This window comes from Phyllosticta citriasiana (assembly GCF_038021145.1).
Source record: "Phyllosticta citriasiana strain CBS 120426 chromosome Unknown IWZ02scaffold_1, whole genome shotgun sequence".
Taxonomy (NCBI): Eukaryota; Fungi; Ascomycota; class Dothideomycetes; order Botryosphaeriales; family Phyllostictaceae; genus Phyllosticta; species Phyllosticta citriasiana.
This window is the reverse complement of record NW_027117278.1, coordinates 2904325-2921283: the sequence shown is the minus strand read 5'-3', so window position 1 is coordinate 2921283 and position 16959 is coordinate 2904325. Positions and strand designations below refer to the sequence as shown.

The 16959-nt window shown below is 54.9% G+C and overlaps 3 protein-coding genes across 3 annotated transcripts; 1 reads left to right on the top strand and 2 right to left on the bottom strand.

Annotated features, from left to right (window-relative positions):
* Nucleotides 1-2835, bottom strand: IWZ02DRAFT_487025 (uncharacterized protein; the record flags this gene model as incomplete). The annotated part of the gene is made up of 1 exon (XM_066769322.1): nt 1-2835. One exon carries the CDS (start codon nt 2833-2835, stop codon nt 1-3), a length of 2835 nt encoding a protein of 944 aa, XP_066627559.1.
* Nucleotides 2836-3267: 432 nt separating this feature from the next.
* On the top strand, nt 3268-9762 carry IWZ02DRAFT_478776 (uncharacterized protein). Its single transcript, XM_066769076.1, has 2 exons — nt 3268-7970; nt 8017-9762. Exons 1-2 carry the CDS (start codon nt 3506-3508, stop codon nt 9306-9308), a joined length of 5757 nt encoding a protein of 1918 aa, XP_066627558.1. The 5' UTR covers nt 3268-3505; the 3' UTR covers nt 9309-9762.
* A 3635-nt stretch (nt 9763-13397) lies between these two features.
* On the bottom strand, nt 13398-14857 carry IWZ02DRAFT_31831 (uncharacterized protein). The gene is made up of 3 exons (XM_066764169.1): nt 14261-14857; nt 13939-14192; nt 13398-13883 (listed from the first exon to the last, which is right to left on the bottom strand). The coding sequence occupies exons 1-3, from the start codon at nt 14585-14587 to the stop codon at nt 13595-13597; spliced, it is 870 nt and encodes a 289-aa protein (XP_066627557.1). The 5' UTR covers nt 14588-14857; the 3' UTR covers nt 13398-13594.
* Between the last annotated feature and the right edge of the window lie 2102 nt (nt 14858-16959).

Genomic DNA, 16959 nt, shown 5'->3' with positions numbered 1-16959 from the left:
CTACGCCGCCCTCACCCCCGCCAAATCCCTACGCCAATCCCACGTACTCAAGAAGCTATCCGCAGCCTCGACGACGGCATCAATGTCGACCACCTCGTCATCGCCCAGCAGCGCATTGCCCGACACTTGTTGGGCGTCCGGCAGCGACAGCGGCGGTGCCGCCGATTGCGTCTGCTGCGAGGGCGGCGGCGCCGACATGATGCTGCTGTTGCCAGTGACATTGCCGTTCGTATTGATGCTCCTGCTAGCATTGGTGTTGGTATTAGCATTGCTATTAGTGTTGTTGGTAGCGTTGGAGCGACGCCCCTGGCCCTGGCCCTGGCCCTGGCGTGTCCGACGGCCCCGCGTCGAAGAGGAAGAGGCGGACACGCTGTTGTTGGATGGCTGCGAGGCTGACAGCGAGAAGTGGTAGATGGTTGGCGGAGCGGTTGAGGAGGGGGAAGCTGGCGTTTGTTGGACGCGGTGATTGTGATAGAGGAGCGGCGAGGCAGAGGTCGACTTTGGCGGTGACGGCTGCGAGGCGGGCTTGTTGATGGGCGTCCATGAGGGAGTCGATTGAAGCGGGAGCGAGCGGTCGTGAGATGGCGAGAGGGCGGGGGTGCCCGTGTCCACCATGCTGACGTCTGCGGGTGCGAACATGGTCGAGGGGTCGGCAACAGTGGTATCACCGTCTGCATTCGCGTTGGCACCTTTGGAGGTGGTGCATGGCGTCGCGTGCTCTGGACCGCGGAGCTGCGGATTGAGCAGCGACTCGATGCCGATGCTGACGCGCTTGCGGGGCTTTGGCTTCTTGACGGTGCTGAAGGCGAAGGGAGATGCTGCGTTGAAGAGGTCCTGTGTGCTGACTGGCGGAGCGGCCGATGTTGGGGGTTTCTCCGTCGACTTTGGTTCTTGATTGACCATGCGGAAGGGCGTGATGGGGCTGAAGGTGGGCATTGGGCCAGTAGGAGGCGGTGTCGTGTTTTGGCTGTCTGAAATTGGGTCCATGAGGTTATAAATGTCCGACCTTTTTGCAGGGGACACAAGCTGTTGCTGAAATGCTCGTTGGGCGGAAACGAGGGCGGCCTGTGTTGAAAAGTCGTGTGGCAGACTCTCCTGAGCTAGTTCATTAGCACCAGGGTTTCCAAGAATATCCTCCTGGGAAAAGCTCTTGTGAGCCATGTGATTGGCATCAACCTCGTCAGGAAAGTTTTCCGGGGACATAGTGTCGCGAGCCACGTGATTTTCCTCTGGCTGGTCGCAAATGTTTCCCCGAGGTACAGTCTCGTGAGCCACACCTTTGAGCTCTGGACCGTTGGGAAGTTTGTCCTGAGATGGATTCCGGTGAGCTACATCCTTAACCTCAGGGCCGTCGGGAAGCTTCTCCTGGAATGGAATCTCGTGAGCCACATCTTTGACCTCAGGCTCGATAGGAATATTTTTCTGGGACAGGCTCTTTGGAGCCACACCACTGCCCTCAAGCCCGTCAAGAATATTCTTCTGGGGTAAATACTTGTGATCGGAAGCATCAGTGTCGGGCTCGACAGAAATATTCTTCTCTGGGATTGGTTCTGACTTGGAAGGACTCTGCACCTGTCCATCTAACAACTCCCGGTCATCCACTCGCAACGGAGACGATCCAAATTCGACGAAGCGGGCGGTTGCTGCTTTGCGCTTCTCTCGTTTCCCGGCAGTAGATCTTGGCTTTTCTTCGTCAGAAGCCTTTCGATAGACGAATGGCGAATGAAAGCCTGTCGGAGAAGCATGCAAAGCATGGGTTCTCTTTTTCTTTTCATTTGGTCGGCCTGGCTCCGATAGTCTACGAGAACCTTGAGGTCGTGCAAGGGGTTCTTTTGGCTTGTCGCCATTGTATGGAGCATTTTCCTGGCCTTCGGCAATTTTGATGACACTCGTTCTGCGTGATGGAAATGGAATCGTGAAAGCCGCACTACGAGAGGTGAGGGGGGCTCGTTCGCTCTTTGGTTTAGTGTGGCCAGCCTCGTCGCTTGCTTTGGTGTCTGGAGGGGGATTACTTCTGGGGGATTCCGCCAGTCGATCCAACATTTTCACATCGGGCTCAGTTTGGTCGTTGATGTGTTCAGCATCAGGAGCCGGTCTCACAGAATGCTCGTCGACATTGGCTTGCAACGACAGAGGAATGCTTGTCAATGTTGGCTGAGAGTTGGACCTGGCTTTGACCGAGTCGTCAAACTCGGGGAGGTCGAGAAGGGAGTCCGATGCGATTCCCCTGGAGTCCTTTTTCCTTTCCTTGAGATTCCAACACAGTCTCAAGTCATTGCTTCCCAGCACATGGTTTACAGTGGGATTAGTTTCAATTGAACGCGGGGCGGATGGTTTTGAAGGGGTGTGACTCTCGAGGCGATCTAGACGATCCTCAAGCCTCGAAATATCTCCATCGGCCTCCGGCGAACCGGCACGGGGCTCCAACCTCCGCAACCACTCATGGGTAGATTCCTTGGTGGGAGCAGCTGCCGCGACTTCTGGAGTGACCTGACGGGGAGCAGGACTTGGATCTCCATGGTCCGAGCTGTGTTTCCGCAACAATTTCTTCACCTTTTGCCGCTGAGGCATACGTCTCTGAGGCACCTCGTGTGATTGTCCCGTTGTCTTTTCCGTCACATTCGTAGATTTACGATGGCTAAAGGGACCTCGCAGTCGAGCACTCTGAATGATCATGGGATGACCTTGGAGGTAGCGGCGGCTCAAGTTTTCGATGCGTCGGCGCTTAGCATCGTGGTGGTCATGACGGAACTCGGCATCGTCGACGACATCGCGGGTAAAGAAGAAGTCGTCGTCGGGGTCGGCAAGATGGGGGTGCAGGAAAAGGGAAGCCATTGAGGAGGTTGGTGAAGGGACGAAGGGTTAGGAGTAGCACGACGGCATGGTTTTTCTGTGGCTGCGAGGTGAATAGGCGGTGACTGGAGCGACGGAGGCGAGCACAGCTTGTTGGTTTTGGCGCTTGGAGCACCGGCTACTACGCAACGAGCGACGGGGTCCGAGAGTCGAACAAGATCTCGGGAGACGTGTTGAGGACGAGCGCAGGGCGTGAGCCCAGCAGAAGGGCGCAGCGGGTCTTTTTGTGGGCGGGCGTGGTGGAGGAAGCGGTGGACGTGGTGGATTTCTGGAGACGCGCACGTCCAACGGAACCTTTTGGGCGACGAGAGTCGAGGTTTGTGGTTGCCGTGGCAACGATCCCGGTCTCTCTCCCGCTGTGGTGCCTGTCCATCTCGCGTCTGTGTCTGTGTCCGTCTGTGCCCTCGCCCTCCACCATCAATCTCATCATAATACTCCAGCTAGCGACGCCACTTCTTTGTGGAGGCCATCTCTCCCGTCAGTTCTCTTTTTTCCGCGCGCGCGTTGCCCTCCTCTCTTGCGCTTCCCGCCGTCCTCCCCTCGTCCTCCCCCCTCACCCTCGTCAACAGGCCGCCGCAGAGGCCATTATACGCCGCCAGCCTGTCGCGTCGTGGGATCGACAGGCCTGCAAATCGCGCCCAATTTCACGACAATGGCACAACCATGGCTGGACGACCTTTCCGAGGACTGGGTCCCTCAGGCCGCCTCTTCTCCGCCGTCGCGTCGCGACTCTTCAGCTGCTAAATCTTGCTTCGACTCGAATCCCCCATCCCGCAGCCGCATACCACGACTCAAGAGCTCTCCCGCTCCCGCAGCATTGCAAACGCCAAACACTGAGCCTGTCGCGAGGCAATTGCCCGGCAAGCGCAAGAGTGCACTCGCCGAGCGCAGCAAGAGCGACAACAACATCCTAAACAACTACCCCGCGACCTCTCCCGCGCGCCCCAATGAGTCGAGAGTCCCTTCGCATCCGCGATCCGTTTCAACCTCATCGGCCGACTCCGTAGTGCGATACGGCACCGTCGAAATCAAGAGCGCCGCTCCCTTGCAGACCAAGCGGCTTCAGGACACTCCAGAGTGGAAGCGCAGACTGGTACACGGCAAGATGGGATACGGCGACCAAAAGGATCTGTTTAGTCCAATGGGATTGGAGAATATTTTTCAGCAGCCGGCACCGGCACCTTCGTCATCGCCTGGCAGGAAAAAGGGCCGTCTTTCGATGCTCAAGGATAGCGTCGTGATGATGCCATCGAGTCCCCCGCCGTGGCCGTCCCAAGTCTCTCAGAGCTCGCCATCCAAGCCTTCATCTCGCGATTATGACGTGTTGGAAGGGGATTCCATGCAAAGCGTCGTCGAGATGCCAGAGTTTGAGGGTGGCTCAGTGCTCCAAACGAGGAACTCTCCAAAACTTCAGCCGATCCACGAGCACTCTAGCCTTTCGGCGAAGGACCGCTCCCGCGTCACCAGCGGGCAGACTGAAATGACGGACGACAGCTTCAGCCCAGTCTACATTTCTAGGCGCAATACCAAGGACGGAGGAATCGAATACCAGCCGCTGGACTTGTCCAAATCTGAACTGGAACGGGTTAAGAACCAACCCGAAAAAACGAACCCTTCGGCCTTTAACGAGAGCCTCAACAGCAATGGCAATACCGACATTTCGACTTTTTCGAAATTGCGATCCGAAACACTGCCTGACGACCTTCCCACTGGAACACCAGACCATCTCAACGTTGGGCAGTTTGTTAACCTCAAACGAGGTGGGTTTTCTGCCGACGGCTCGTTTAGACAACGTGACCTCAGCCCCTCACCATTGAGAGGAGAGACTTCGGACCCCAATGATCCATCTGTCCGTCAAGAAGACTCGCAAGCGACTTTGCCCATGTTCGAAAGGCCGACGACGCACATTCGTCGCCAACTTCCTCGTTCTTCTAGCCCTCCTCTGTCTCCCAAAACACCCGCACGAGGACAATCAAATCTAGACTCTGACAGGCCGAGATCTTCGGGAAGTCCTCTGAAGCTTTTTGGCGACCATGACACTTTCACCGCCAACCGGCTGTTTCGCAGAATGAGTCAACTGGAAGATGCTTTGCCAACTACGTCAAATTCAAGCAGGCCCAGCAGCTCAGAGTCGCCAGAAAAGCGTCTCGAGGCGTGGTTGCCCTCTGTCGAAGAAGGATTCCACGAATCCGATGATAACGAGGAACAATTCCGAACCTCGAATGGAAGCTACTTTGGTCGCGGTGAGCTCGACAATCATCGGTTTCCAGAGGAGGAGTTTTCCTCTTCTCGCAACTCCAATTCTTACGGGGACGATGTTGCTGCTTCTCGTCCCATCTTGCCCGAGTTCAAGTTCAACCTCATCGACGGAAACGTCCACCAGTCGAGCGTGAACAAGAGGAAGCTGTCAAGGCATACCGTCAAGAGTGGAGCAACTACCATGACAAACAAGAGCTCAATAAAGGTTCCAAAGTCGCCTCGTTTGAGCCCGAACCAGCTCTTTCCGGCCCTCAGCACTAGTCATTTGCCACCAGACTCTGAAACTTCAGAGGGCAAGCGACCACCAACTTCTCCATTCAAAAACCCTCAGCCAAAGCGACGACGTACCCTTCTCTCGTCTGAGCTTGGGGATGTTGAAGAATACTCGTACGATAAACTTCAGCTCACCTTCGAGGATCCGCACGAAGATCTCTCCTTGCGGCCTCGCAATCCGACTCCAAACGAGCGTAGATTGGAGCAAGTCCAGCGCCAAGTCTTGAGTGCAACCGATGCCTACTTGCACAACTCACCCAAAGCTCTACACGTCATCAAAGAGCACGTGGAGAGTCCTTCTTCCCGTCGTCTATCCGAGGAGCGAGAACACGAGCGAGCGATTGCTCGTGAGGTTGCCACCTTTACGGTGAAGAGGAACCAGCGCATGAGGGACGAAGATCGCAAGCGTTCCGTCACTACTCAAGACTTTTTGGACCAGGCCCGTTTGATCATGGACCACATCCGAACGCGCGGGCGTCCCAACAGTGCGCTGGAAAGCTTGGCTGAGTCGGACCAAAGCCCACTGCGAGAGAGGCCAACCTTTCTTCAAGTGCCGGAAAGCCCTCTCGCTCTATCGCGACCACCCAGCCGCGACGGCTCAAAGGATGGATGGAGTAACCCCGCCGCCCCGAGGACCTCCAACTCGCGTGTGGCCAGCCACCTGAAAAAGTTTCAAGAGACTGACGGCGACGACTTTATGATAGCCAGCTTCCGCTCAAACAACCTGAGGCATTACGAGGACCGCACCAGCGAAGAGAGCCGCTTCTTCGAGGGCCAGTCTCCCGACATTCGCATTTTGACGAGGAATCTGACGATGCAGAGACGGCGGGACCGAAGTCACTCGGATGGCAGCCCACCTGGCACAAAGTCTTCGCAGTCACCACGCTCTCGATGCTCGACGCTGGACTCGTCCCTGGGCCGAACCAACGCCACTGGGGTTTCTCGTTCCGAAAATGTCGCCAACCTGGCCCCCGGGGCTGTCGCGCATCTCATTCCCCAGGAGCTGGCCGGCATGACTTTTGACCGTGAGAAGGGCATCTGGGTCAGGCGAAAGGCAAGGAGCCACTGGTCCAACCTTGACGTAAGCAACATTACCACCAGTGACGACGACCCTTTGAAGAACATTCCGGATCTGACGGTCGACGAGCTTAATGAGAAGCGCCAGGCCGAGTACCCGCCATCCATGTTCGAAGAAGCGAATGAGTTTCTCCAGAGTTACCGCGAGAAGGAAACTACTTCTCGAAAAGCAAGTGCAGAAAGACCGCATACTAGGGAAGGGGCAGAAATCCCCGTCTCCGACACGAACAGCGCTCAGTCAAAGCACTCTGTCAACTTGTCATCCAGTGCTGTCCAGCCTGATACCAGGGCCACTTCAGTGAGCGACAAACATTGCCACGCTGGTCTGAAGCCTCTTTCTCGTGAAGATACCATTCCCGAAGTCCCGTCGTCGATCCACCGGTCCTCGATTCACGAAGGTGTAGAAAAGGAGCTCAGGAAGCTTTCAGGAAAATCTTTCGATGGAGATAGGACCAACGCCCGTCAAAAGTCTTTTGAAGAAGAGAAGACGATAGAGTTGCCGTATCTGGGCGACTACCAGACCGAGGATCAGGATGAAGCAACGCCGCTCAAGCGTGACTGGGCAACGCCTCACCCGCGATTCAACAAGTTCCGCAGCGTCACCAAGGAGACTGTTACCGACCACAGCCCCACTCCTCCCCGTCAGACGAATGCGGACCTGTCCTTGATCCAACGCGCAGAAATGTATTCCGAGCAGGGCGATAGCCCGTTGCGCTTCAGTGTCAGCATCGCGAGGCCTCTTAAGTCGAGTGTCTCCAAACCGCTCGGCTCGTCTGTCGGTTCCAATGCCGTTGGACCGTACTCGCCCAAGGCAGGCACCGCCTACACGACCTTTCTGCTTTCTGAGCTGCCCGAATTTACGCTGAATCAGATTGACGAAAAGGAGCTTCCCAACCGTCTGGTCAAGAAGGTCGTCGGCGGCAACAAGCAGGCTTTGTCGGTCCTCGAGGACAGATTTGCACAAGGCACTGTAGAGCTGGTCAAGGCATTGCAAGACGAGGCGCCAGAGGAACTTTTCTGGGAAGATTTGAGGACTGTAGGACTGCGGAATAAGGATCTGCCAACTCTGCATCGCCTCGACGAACTCTGCGCCAAGGTTGAAAACCTCGATGTCAGCAACAATCATATTGCGCAGCTCACGGGTGCACCGCCGTCCATCCGCCGACTCAACATTCAAAACAACTGCTTGACTAGTCTGACTGGTTGGGGCCACTTGGCCAACCTTCAATACCTGGACGTATCTGGAAATGCTCTCGACAGCCTGATTGGCTTCAAGGGCCTTTTGCATTTGAGAGAAATCAAGGCAGACGGCAATCAAATTGAAGACCTTGACGGCGTCCTGGGTCTGGATGCCCTGATCAAGCTGAGTGTCAAGAACAACAAGATTCGCCGCGTTGATCTAAGGGGATGTGCGCTCGATACGCTGGTGGAGTTGGACCTGAGTGGGAATGCAATCAAGAGCATAAGGGGGCTCGAGGAATTGCCGTTCCTCGAGACGCTGGGACTGGGTAAGCTTTGAAGACACGCTGCTAGATTCAGTACTGACTGCATTAGATGACAATCAACTTGTCCAATTTCCAACGCACGCTCTTACGGCCAAGGTACATCGTCTTCGCAACCTGAGTCTGAACCGCAATCGCCTTATGAGCCTCTCGCTGTCTCGATTCCCCTCTCTCGTCTCCGTCTCGTGCGATTCGAACCACTTGCCTTCGATACCTGACCTCAAGACGCTGCGACATCTCCGAATTCTCTCTGCTCGTGACCAACAGCCGACTAGTCCGTTCGATGCCAATTCCTTCTTCAGCAACCCGGACTTGAACGAGTTGTACCTTTCTGCAAACTCAATGTCGCACTTCACGCTGCCTGCAGATGTCTCTCTACTCAATCTCCAGCGTCTGGAGCTCGCCAACTGCGGGCTCATCGCCTTGCCGGAGCGCTTCGGTCTCATGGCACCAAACACGAGGACCCTCAATTTGAATGCCAACGCCGTCAAGGATCTGCGACCGCTGCTCAATATGAAGAAACTCCGCAAGCTCGAAGTCGCCGGAAACCGCCTTCAACGCCTGCGCCGCAACATTCTCGTGCTCAGCAAACTTGGCTCCTCACTCAAGACGGTCGACATGCGCAACAACCCTTTCAACGTCGGCTTCTACGCGCAACCCTTGCTCGCCTCGACTCTCGCCGCTGTCTCCACCGCCGCGCTGGCTCACAGCAAAGCCAAATCTCCCAAAGACAACGGCAGCGCACTCCCGCGTCTCCTCACCGCGCCGCCTCCAGCAAGCGCGCCCGGATCCTTCACATCGGCAGCCGGCGGCGGCATCACCTCGCCCACCTTTTCTCCCCTCTCTTTCCCATCCACGGTCACGTCGTCCTTCGTCTCGCACCCTGCCGACTCAGACGACGACGACACGGCAACGCAGGCAGGTGATAACGCCGACGCCGACCCTTTTACCTCTTCGCAGCGCTTCTACGCCTCGCCGCACCCCGCCAACCTGCACAGCCTCCCACCTCAACCGGCCGTGCTCGACGCAAATTACCGCGCCCGGCTGGACGCTGACACGGCGCTGCGCAGGCGCGTGTACGAGATGCTCGTCGCGCATGCGTGCGAGGGCGTCAAGAAGCTCGATGGACTGGCGTTTGATCGCACGAGGGTACTTGGCACCGCTTCGGCGAAGGGGAAGGCGAGGATTGACGATGATGGCGTGTGGGCGCGGCTTGTTGAGGTTGGTGTTGTTAGGCGGAAGGAGAAGCGGAAGGGCAAGGGCAAGGGAAAGGGTGTGGGCGTGGACGGTGATGGTGCTGTTGCAGCGGCCCCGGGTGCCAAGAGTTTTGAGAGTGTGGAGTGAGATTGATTCAACTTCTGCGAGCTTTTTTGTAGGGTTGGTCTTTTTGTTTCCTTTGGCCACTTGGGTTGTGCTCGGTTCGGCTGGTGTTTGGATTGGTCGTTGGTTTGGTTGACTTTTGGATGAGCGATGAAGGGCTGGAAGAAGGGTGCATGGCGCATACATCATCATCATATCATCATACTTTACTTCGCTCTGCGTATATACTTGTGTTATATCACTCCCGTGGTCTCTCTCTAAACATTTCGGTTCGGGAAAAATCTTTTGTCTGTCCTCCGTCTTCGCTTCGAGACTGGCATGTGGGCGGCAGAGGTAAGAGCGGTCTTTTTGCCGTGCAACAGTGGGAGTTGCCTTTTTTTTTTTTTTTTTTTTTTTTTTTCCGTTGCGGTGTGTTGGATGAAGCAGCCGTTTCTAGGGGAAGGCTGGGCGTGGTACGGGCAGACAGATGATTGCTCCTCGCGCGCAGGAACAGCGTGAGGAGAGGACATCGAAGGTGTCTTCTCTTGCCATCCCATCCCTCTGCCGGCGTGCTGGCGCAGATGGAGAGCGGGTTGGGCGCAGAGTGGGTGTAAATAAAAGTGGACTTCGCGCTGAGATTTGACCGTGCCAAAACACCAAACCTCCACCTCCATCCCACACCACCGCCCACACCACCGCAATAACGCTCCTGTCAGACCCACTCAAAGCTTGGAAGCCACTCGATGGCAAGATCACCGTCCAAGCCTCCTCTGAAGACTGTAAGTCTTGACGAACCCACCCAGCGCGCGTGCCCACAAACCTCGCCAACTGGCCGACCTAACCGCCCAAGTCTTCTACGTCGATTGGTTTCTCAGCTTAGCCAAGTCGCGCAAAGGCGACGGTGCCGCGACGCAGCGCCGCTATCTTCGCGTCGCCGCCGTCCGCCGGGACGCCGTCCAGCATCGTCCAAGGCGCGAGTTCGGCGGTGAGTCCCCTCGGACGCGCCACCACAGTCTTTGTTTGTCTGTCTGTGTGTGTGTGTGTGTGTGTAAATTGCGAGACTGGCTGGCTGAGGAGTACTACTGTGACAGTCGACCTTCTTGACCACCTCATTGAGAGGTCAGCGCGCCCGGAGACTTCGGCCGCGTGGCGCAAGCGCTTCGCCTGTCTTCTCACCATGGCGTCCGTCGCAGTGATACACACAGTATGCATGTAGCCTTCGACAATTGTGACATCTGTTGGTGGTTTTTGCTGGCGTCTCGACTTCTTCGCAGCTCATCACCTTCTGAGACCATATTACTCTTCTCGGGCTACGACATGCGATGAGTAGGCACCTTCGTACTGGGTCGATTTTTGGAGTTTTGGGCTGACGTTTCAGTCTCCCACAGAATATGAAATTTGGACGCCTCACACCGGCACAACAGTGCGATTGGCCTCCCCGGTCGCAATCAGAGCTCGAGTACGTGACACTTCACTTCACCCTCTTCTATTGATTTGAGCCGACACAGTAGTTCTTCCAAGATGAAAACCGCTCCGTGGACGTGAAATGGCCATACCCGTGTCCAGTTAGTCAGTTAAACAGCATGAGCAATCAATCAGAAATCTTGCCTTGCGGAAATTCATGCATCGTGTTTTGTGTACTGTGTATTCAACCACACAAATCAATAGCAGTGGTTAAAAAGGTTTGCCAATAGGGATTTTTTGCGGGCAAATTCAGAAGCATGTTGATGGATTGAATGGTTCTATCTCGTTTTGTTTTGCATTCGGTGGTTGTATTAGCTATGTATTCGACTTCACGAGTATTTGAGAGTACTGAGAGCGCCGAAAATGGGAGAATTAGATGAATGCTCCCTGTTGGCGGACTGGTGGAGCTAATAGGAGAGGCGGTGGATGGTCCTTCGATGACAGTTTGGCACGTCGCCATGGGAACGACGAGTGAGTGACCTTGGGCGCACCGGCTGTGGGAAGGGTGCTTTCACTTTCAGGTTACTTCCCTCCGCAGGCGCAAAACGGCCCAATTGGGCATAGTGCGGGTGCTAATGGGCGAGTGTAGGCACAGAGCGCGAGGCTTTTAAAGAGGGCCGCGCTACGATTTTTGACTTGGACAAAACACCACATTTTGACCTCCAACCTCAACCTCCACCCACCCGCCTGCGCCGACCACTTCGCAAACATCATGGGTGCTCATCGTCTCGCTCCTCCTCCTGCTGTCCTCCCTCGCCCAAGGGAGAATTGTACGTCTCCAAACCCACGTCTCCACTGTTGGCGGTCGCCTGTGCTTGACCCAGATCATTGAATCACTGACTGCCAAAGTTACCAATTTCGACAGAGAGCTGGCCATGGCTCTTCAAGAGGGCCGTCCAATGTCTAGCCAGGGTGTTCTGCTTTGCGAAGCAGCTTGCGAGCTGGATCGCATCGGCGTGCCCAGCAGGGTTCGCCAATGAGCATTTTTTGGTGAGTCAAAGCTGCAACCTTTCCCTCCATGTGCCATGGGACTGACTGTGATAGCCGGCATGATTAACGAGCTGCTCGAAAGAGCAGACAAGCCAGAGACTTCGCCTGCCTGGCGGCAACGATGCAGCCGTTTGTTCAAGATCTTTGTGCAGCTTGGCGCGTTGGGGACGGTCTTGCCCGACCCGGCATGCAACACGGTATGTGACCTGACACTGGTGTCTCTGTCGATGACTCTTGCTTACGCCCTTCCCTTCGTAGCCGATTCGCTGGTGAGCCCTTTGCCTCGTGCTCCCGATGGTATTTGCTCGTCCAGTTCATGTTACGACAGAGTGGTAAGTTGTTTGACGCTGAACCTTCTATTGATAACCCTTGCTTACGTTCCCCTTTTTCCAGCCCCTCTACATCGATATCTCTCTCGTCGTGCTCCCGATGAGATTGAAATTCCATGATCACAATACGTTGCTCAGCAAGGAGTAAGTGGCCAGAAACCGGTTCTTTGTTGATGTTTTCGCTAACATCGCTCCCTCCACAGCCCCTGCACCTAACAGCCATCTTCGTCGCGCTCCGACCGAGACGGCTTCCCTCCATAGTTTTCCAGTTGCCCATGGAATCTTGAATCAGATAAAAAATGACAGTCATGAGCATTCCTCCACAATGCTTCCAAATACGTGCATACTTTGAGTGATGACATCGTCAGAGCTCCGGCGGATGGATCATCCTGATGACCAGTCCTTCTTCGTTTTGTCCCCTATGTCATAGCCCATGTGCCTCTAGTTTGTCAGGATATGCTGTCCGAACTACTGAATGTGCTGGATAAATCTCCTACTGCTCTCTCTCAGATATCACAAGAACCCTCACGGCATGAAGTAGCCTCGTCACGGCTACTTCGTAGTAGGCCTGGGTCATGTACGCAGCAGAATCGTCTTGATGCTATAGGCGGTGGTAGTTTACCGTCTGCTCACCTCCGCGCCGTACACGTTCTAGCGCCTCTACGCAGCCCAGCGCGCGCAACTAACACTCAACCTCCCCCGACCTCTACCGCCAACGAACCGGGAAACATGCTCTGTAAGTCTCCAGCCTCTCCCCACACCGAATATACTGCTGACCTACAAAGGACGCCAGAGTGGACAGCTGCCTCAAGTTTGCAGGCGAAGCGCCCTTCCCACTCTGGCCTCGCCGCAAGTACATTCGCTTGGCAGCTATGCACTTGAACCAGCGCGTCGGCTGAGCTCTGCAACTGGATTCCGACAAGGTTTGAAACCGCCGCGATGCCCCTCATGTCCTCCAGTTGCGCGGACAATCACGACGCGAAGATTTCCTCGTCCAAGAGCTGCTCGGCAAGGCAGCCCATCCGAACACCTTGAGTGCCTGGTTTCAGCACTACGACCACCTCGTCTCCATGGCTGGAGGGCTCTATACTGCGGCGTAGATGGGTTGCTGAGACTGTGGTGAGCCGTGTTCGTACTGCCGCGCCCAAGGAGCATTCATTCGCCGCCGCAGTTGCGTCATAGGAGCGGTCGTTCACTAGGCAGCCAGATATAGGGCGAATCACTGCCTTTGACACCCTTTGTGTTGGGTCTGTCGGCGTGGATTGGCAGATTGAGAAGCTGGCTCAGATGATAAAGGTCTCTGCTGTCTCGATGTAGTCATGTGGTGCTCCATGCAAGCCACCGCGAATTTCCGAGTGTCCTCTTTCGGTGTTGAAATGTGGGAGCGGGATCAGAACACTGGAGGAGCGAATGCGACATCCTTCACGAATACTGCTTTGGAAAGGAATGGTAAAATCTGAGCCCGAAAGCAAAGCCAACTGTTTTGCTGAAAGACGCCATGCCGCGCAACTTGTTATTCATCGGGACACGAACTACTCCCAATACATTCTATTCTGCCCGATAGTCCCGCAGGAAACCCAGGCGCATCGAAGCCAACTGCAGAGGACAATGCCAAAGCTTCGTCACTTTCCTCGGCGGCTCATAATCACTCGACTTGTCGTCATCGCTTGCGTCTAGCTCCAGTCGACGTCTTTTTCTGCTGATGGGTTGGGAGACTGAGCCGCTGGCGGTAGAAAGATCGGAGTCTGTGGCGGACTTGAGACGAGCGCGGTCGTTCTGTAAACGCCTTGACGTGTTGGTGTTTGGGGTAGAGCTGGTGTGGACGAGAGAGGCGATGCTATGGAATCATTAGTCACTGGACTGATGGGACGCGGGACTGGGGAACGACTGACGTCACTTTTTCTGCGGTATTTGATTTCTCATGCGCACGTTGCGCTCCCGTGTGCTCGTGCTTGATGGGAGCTGGCTGCTTCTTCAGAAGAGTGGGTGCACCTTGTTCGCAAGCGAGTGGTGATGCTTGTGCGGTGGTCCTGTCATGTCTTTCGCGCCTGACATGGGAACCTCCGGGCTGATGTTGGGCTCTAGGCATCTGATGATGACCTCTGTACCCTGCAGATACCAAATGTCGTGGGGCACTTCTGGAGAGCTGCACAAAATATGTCAACCAACTCGGCTGCCACGAAGTGGATTCTCCGCAAATTGATATCCGCTTACCGTTGAGCTGTTGGCACTGTGGTGCTCGAACTTGGAGCTTCCACCATCACCACCGTTTCGTGGGCGAGCCTCGCCGGCTTTGAGTGCGGTGACCTGGGTTTGAAGGGTCCCGACTTCATCTCGAAGTTCTTCATTCTCAGTTTCCATGTCTGCGAGTTGGCTCCGCAACCGTGTCATTTGGGATTGGAGGGCGACCATGACGGCTTTGATGTCCAGGTAATTGCGCTTCATATGATTGAGCTCATCCAACAATGCTTCCTCCTGGCTGCCGCCGCCATTGACAGCGCTATTCTTGCGGTTCCCTTGACGGCCATTGGGAGTATTCATGTTCGGAAATGCCGCTTCGGCCCACTCAAGCCGCGATGGTTGGCGGTTTCAGATTCCGAGTTGCTAGAGGAGCAAATAAAGCCGGAAAAGTGTGCTTGTAGATTAGAAGTGAGAATGTGGGGTTGAAAAGAAGGCGTCGAGAGATTCCAGATTTCGTCTGTTGGTTTGATGAATGGTGCATCTGCCTCCGCTTGCCTTCCTTTGTATTAAGTCCCGCGTCCTGACAGCGTCGAGCGCTCACAGAGGCTCCATTTACTCACTGGCTGGTAGTCCCTGTGTGGCCAGCCCTCTGATGAAGCCGTCCCCTCGAATAAGCTCTTGCCGAGGCCGAAGCAACTCCGTCCACTCTATCATTGACCAGCCCCCACTCTTGCAGCTTTCCGACATCAATGCGCCCTCTGATATTCGCTCTGGATTCCCAACTACATGAATTGTTGCTAATTCGTCGCTCCCAAGGCGTCTCCATGATTGCGCGTCTGCGTAGGCACCAGTGATCCTTGGAATGCAGCTTCATCGATATCTTTCTGGAGCCTGCTGCGCAGTATGGAGTATTGCAAGAAGTCTGTTGAGCGGATGATAGACGTGACATCACGTCAGGGAAAGCCTCAAGGCATTCTTCGGGCGGCCTTGCGTCCAAGCCGACAGATTCCGTAGTGGTCCGGTGTTCCCTTGTCCAGAAGGAGTTCTGTTCATCGAAGTTGAATCGAATCGAGATCTTTCTGTTTAAATTCCCGGTCTCCCTAGAGGTAAAGTGCAACCACCAGACCCAACAGCCGCCCGACGGTCTTGCGCATGAAGCTTCCCTGACGATGCCAGTTTCCAGCACATTCGTAGTGCATTCCAAGGCTGGAAACAAACCATTCGCATTTTGTATAAGCAGCAGCAAGAGTAAGGTACTTCCAGCAAGATTGGGCTGCTTCCAGTATGGTGGACAATTTCACCTGCAAACAGGTCGGAAATGTGGGTCGGGCACGCTCCAAAATGCGGCGCCTCCTGCTAGAAAGGACGACTTCTTTTGAAAAAGCGAATGGATCGTTCGGACCAGCTTGAGAGGTTTCATCCTGGGAAGCTCCATTCCAGAGTTGCCGGCGGTTTGTTCATGGGTCGCAGCAGTCAGTAGCGAGCACCTTTCGTAGAGTGGGAGGAGTGCCGCACGCGGAAGCCGACTCGTGTAAGAGGAATCCGCTCTAGAACACCATCTGTAGAGCCCCATTCACGGTCTTTGATACGACAACGCGATAGCCCGACGCGTGTTGCAATCCAGAATTGATCGCAATCAGAGCCTGGAAACGAGAAACCTGAAAGCAAACAGTGGAGAAAAAAGTCCGTAGTGCTTCAAAGCCAGGGGGCGGTGTGCAAAGGTGTCAGCTCAAGAGCATTCTCTGTGTGAAATGAAGGTCTCACACTTTATGCATCGACATTCAAATCCGTGGGGCGAAGACTTCCAAGGCTTGTGGGTGTCAGCATGGGGTTGGTTTAGAGTTTCGCTTACGGGCCGGGCCGGCGCCGCAGGAGACAGTGGAACACTGTTTTAGACACACCACACAAACGAGCAGTCAGCCATGCATGTAATGCTCTCACGGTGCTTAAAAGATGGTGCATTTACTAAGTGTTGGTCACCTAAGGAAGGACCAACACGCTTTTTCTGTGATCGTATCTGCTGAGACTCAAAACCGTATAGCCGTGGTTTCCAATATCACCCATGCCTACAACGATGATTAGGTGAGAAGCTCTCCGTCCTCGCACCGTGAAAAAGACCCAAAGCTTACAGCTGCAGCTCTTAAACAAGCTCAGTATCATAGGAGAGATAGGGCGATCATTCTTCCGTCGTCGCATCCAGGACAATGTCCCAAAGCCGCACCAACACAGTTCCTAGTATCACCCAAGTCCACAAGAATGGATCGGCGTCCTTCGTCCATGGCTGCATCATATAAGGTGGCCGTACTTGACCCAACGCGCGCGAATTTTTGGACTAGCCTGGAAACCCTTGGGGGCCAAATCAGGGTGAACATGAAAACAACGCCGGGTAGGATGCCCCAGCTGCTGGCAAGCCACGCAGAAATTACCCTTCAGCTCCGGGAAAATCTCAGGACAAAACTTGCGAATGTGGCCCAGTCATTTACATTTGTCGCAAGAAGGATTAGTTTTTCGGGCCGTTCTTCAGTCCGTATTTGGCTCAATGGAGAGTACTGGAGCAGGCCTGATCATGGTTTGCTGGCAACTCGAGTCGGGATTCGCGCAGATCATGAGCTCTTGGACGGTCTTCAAGATTTTCGTACTTTTGCGCATGTTGCTCGGAGTTCCAAAGGAACAATCCACATGTCGCGTGTCTCCTCTGAAATTGGCCATGTTTACGTACACAGCTTCCTGTG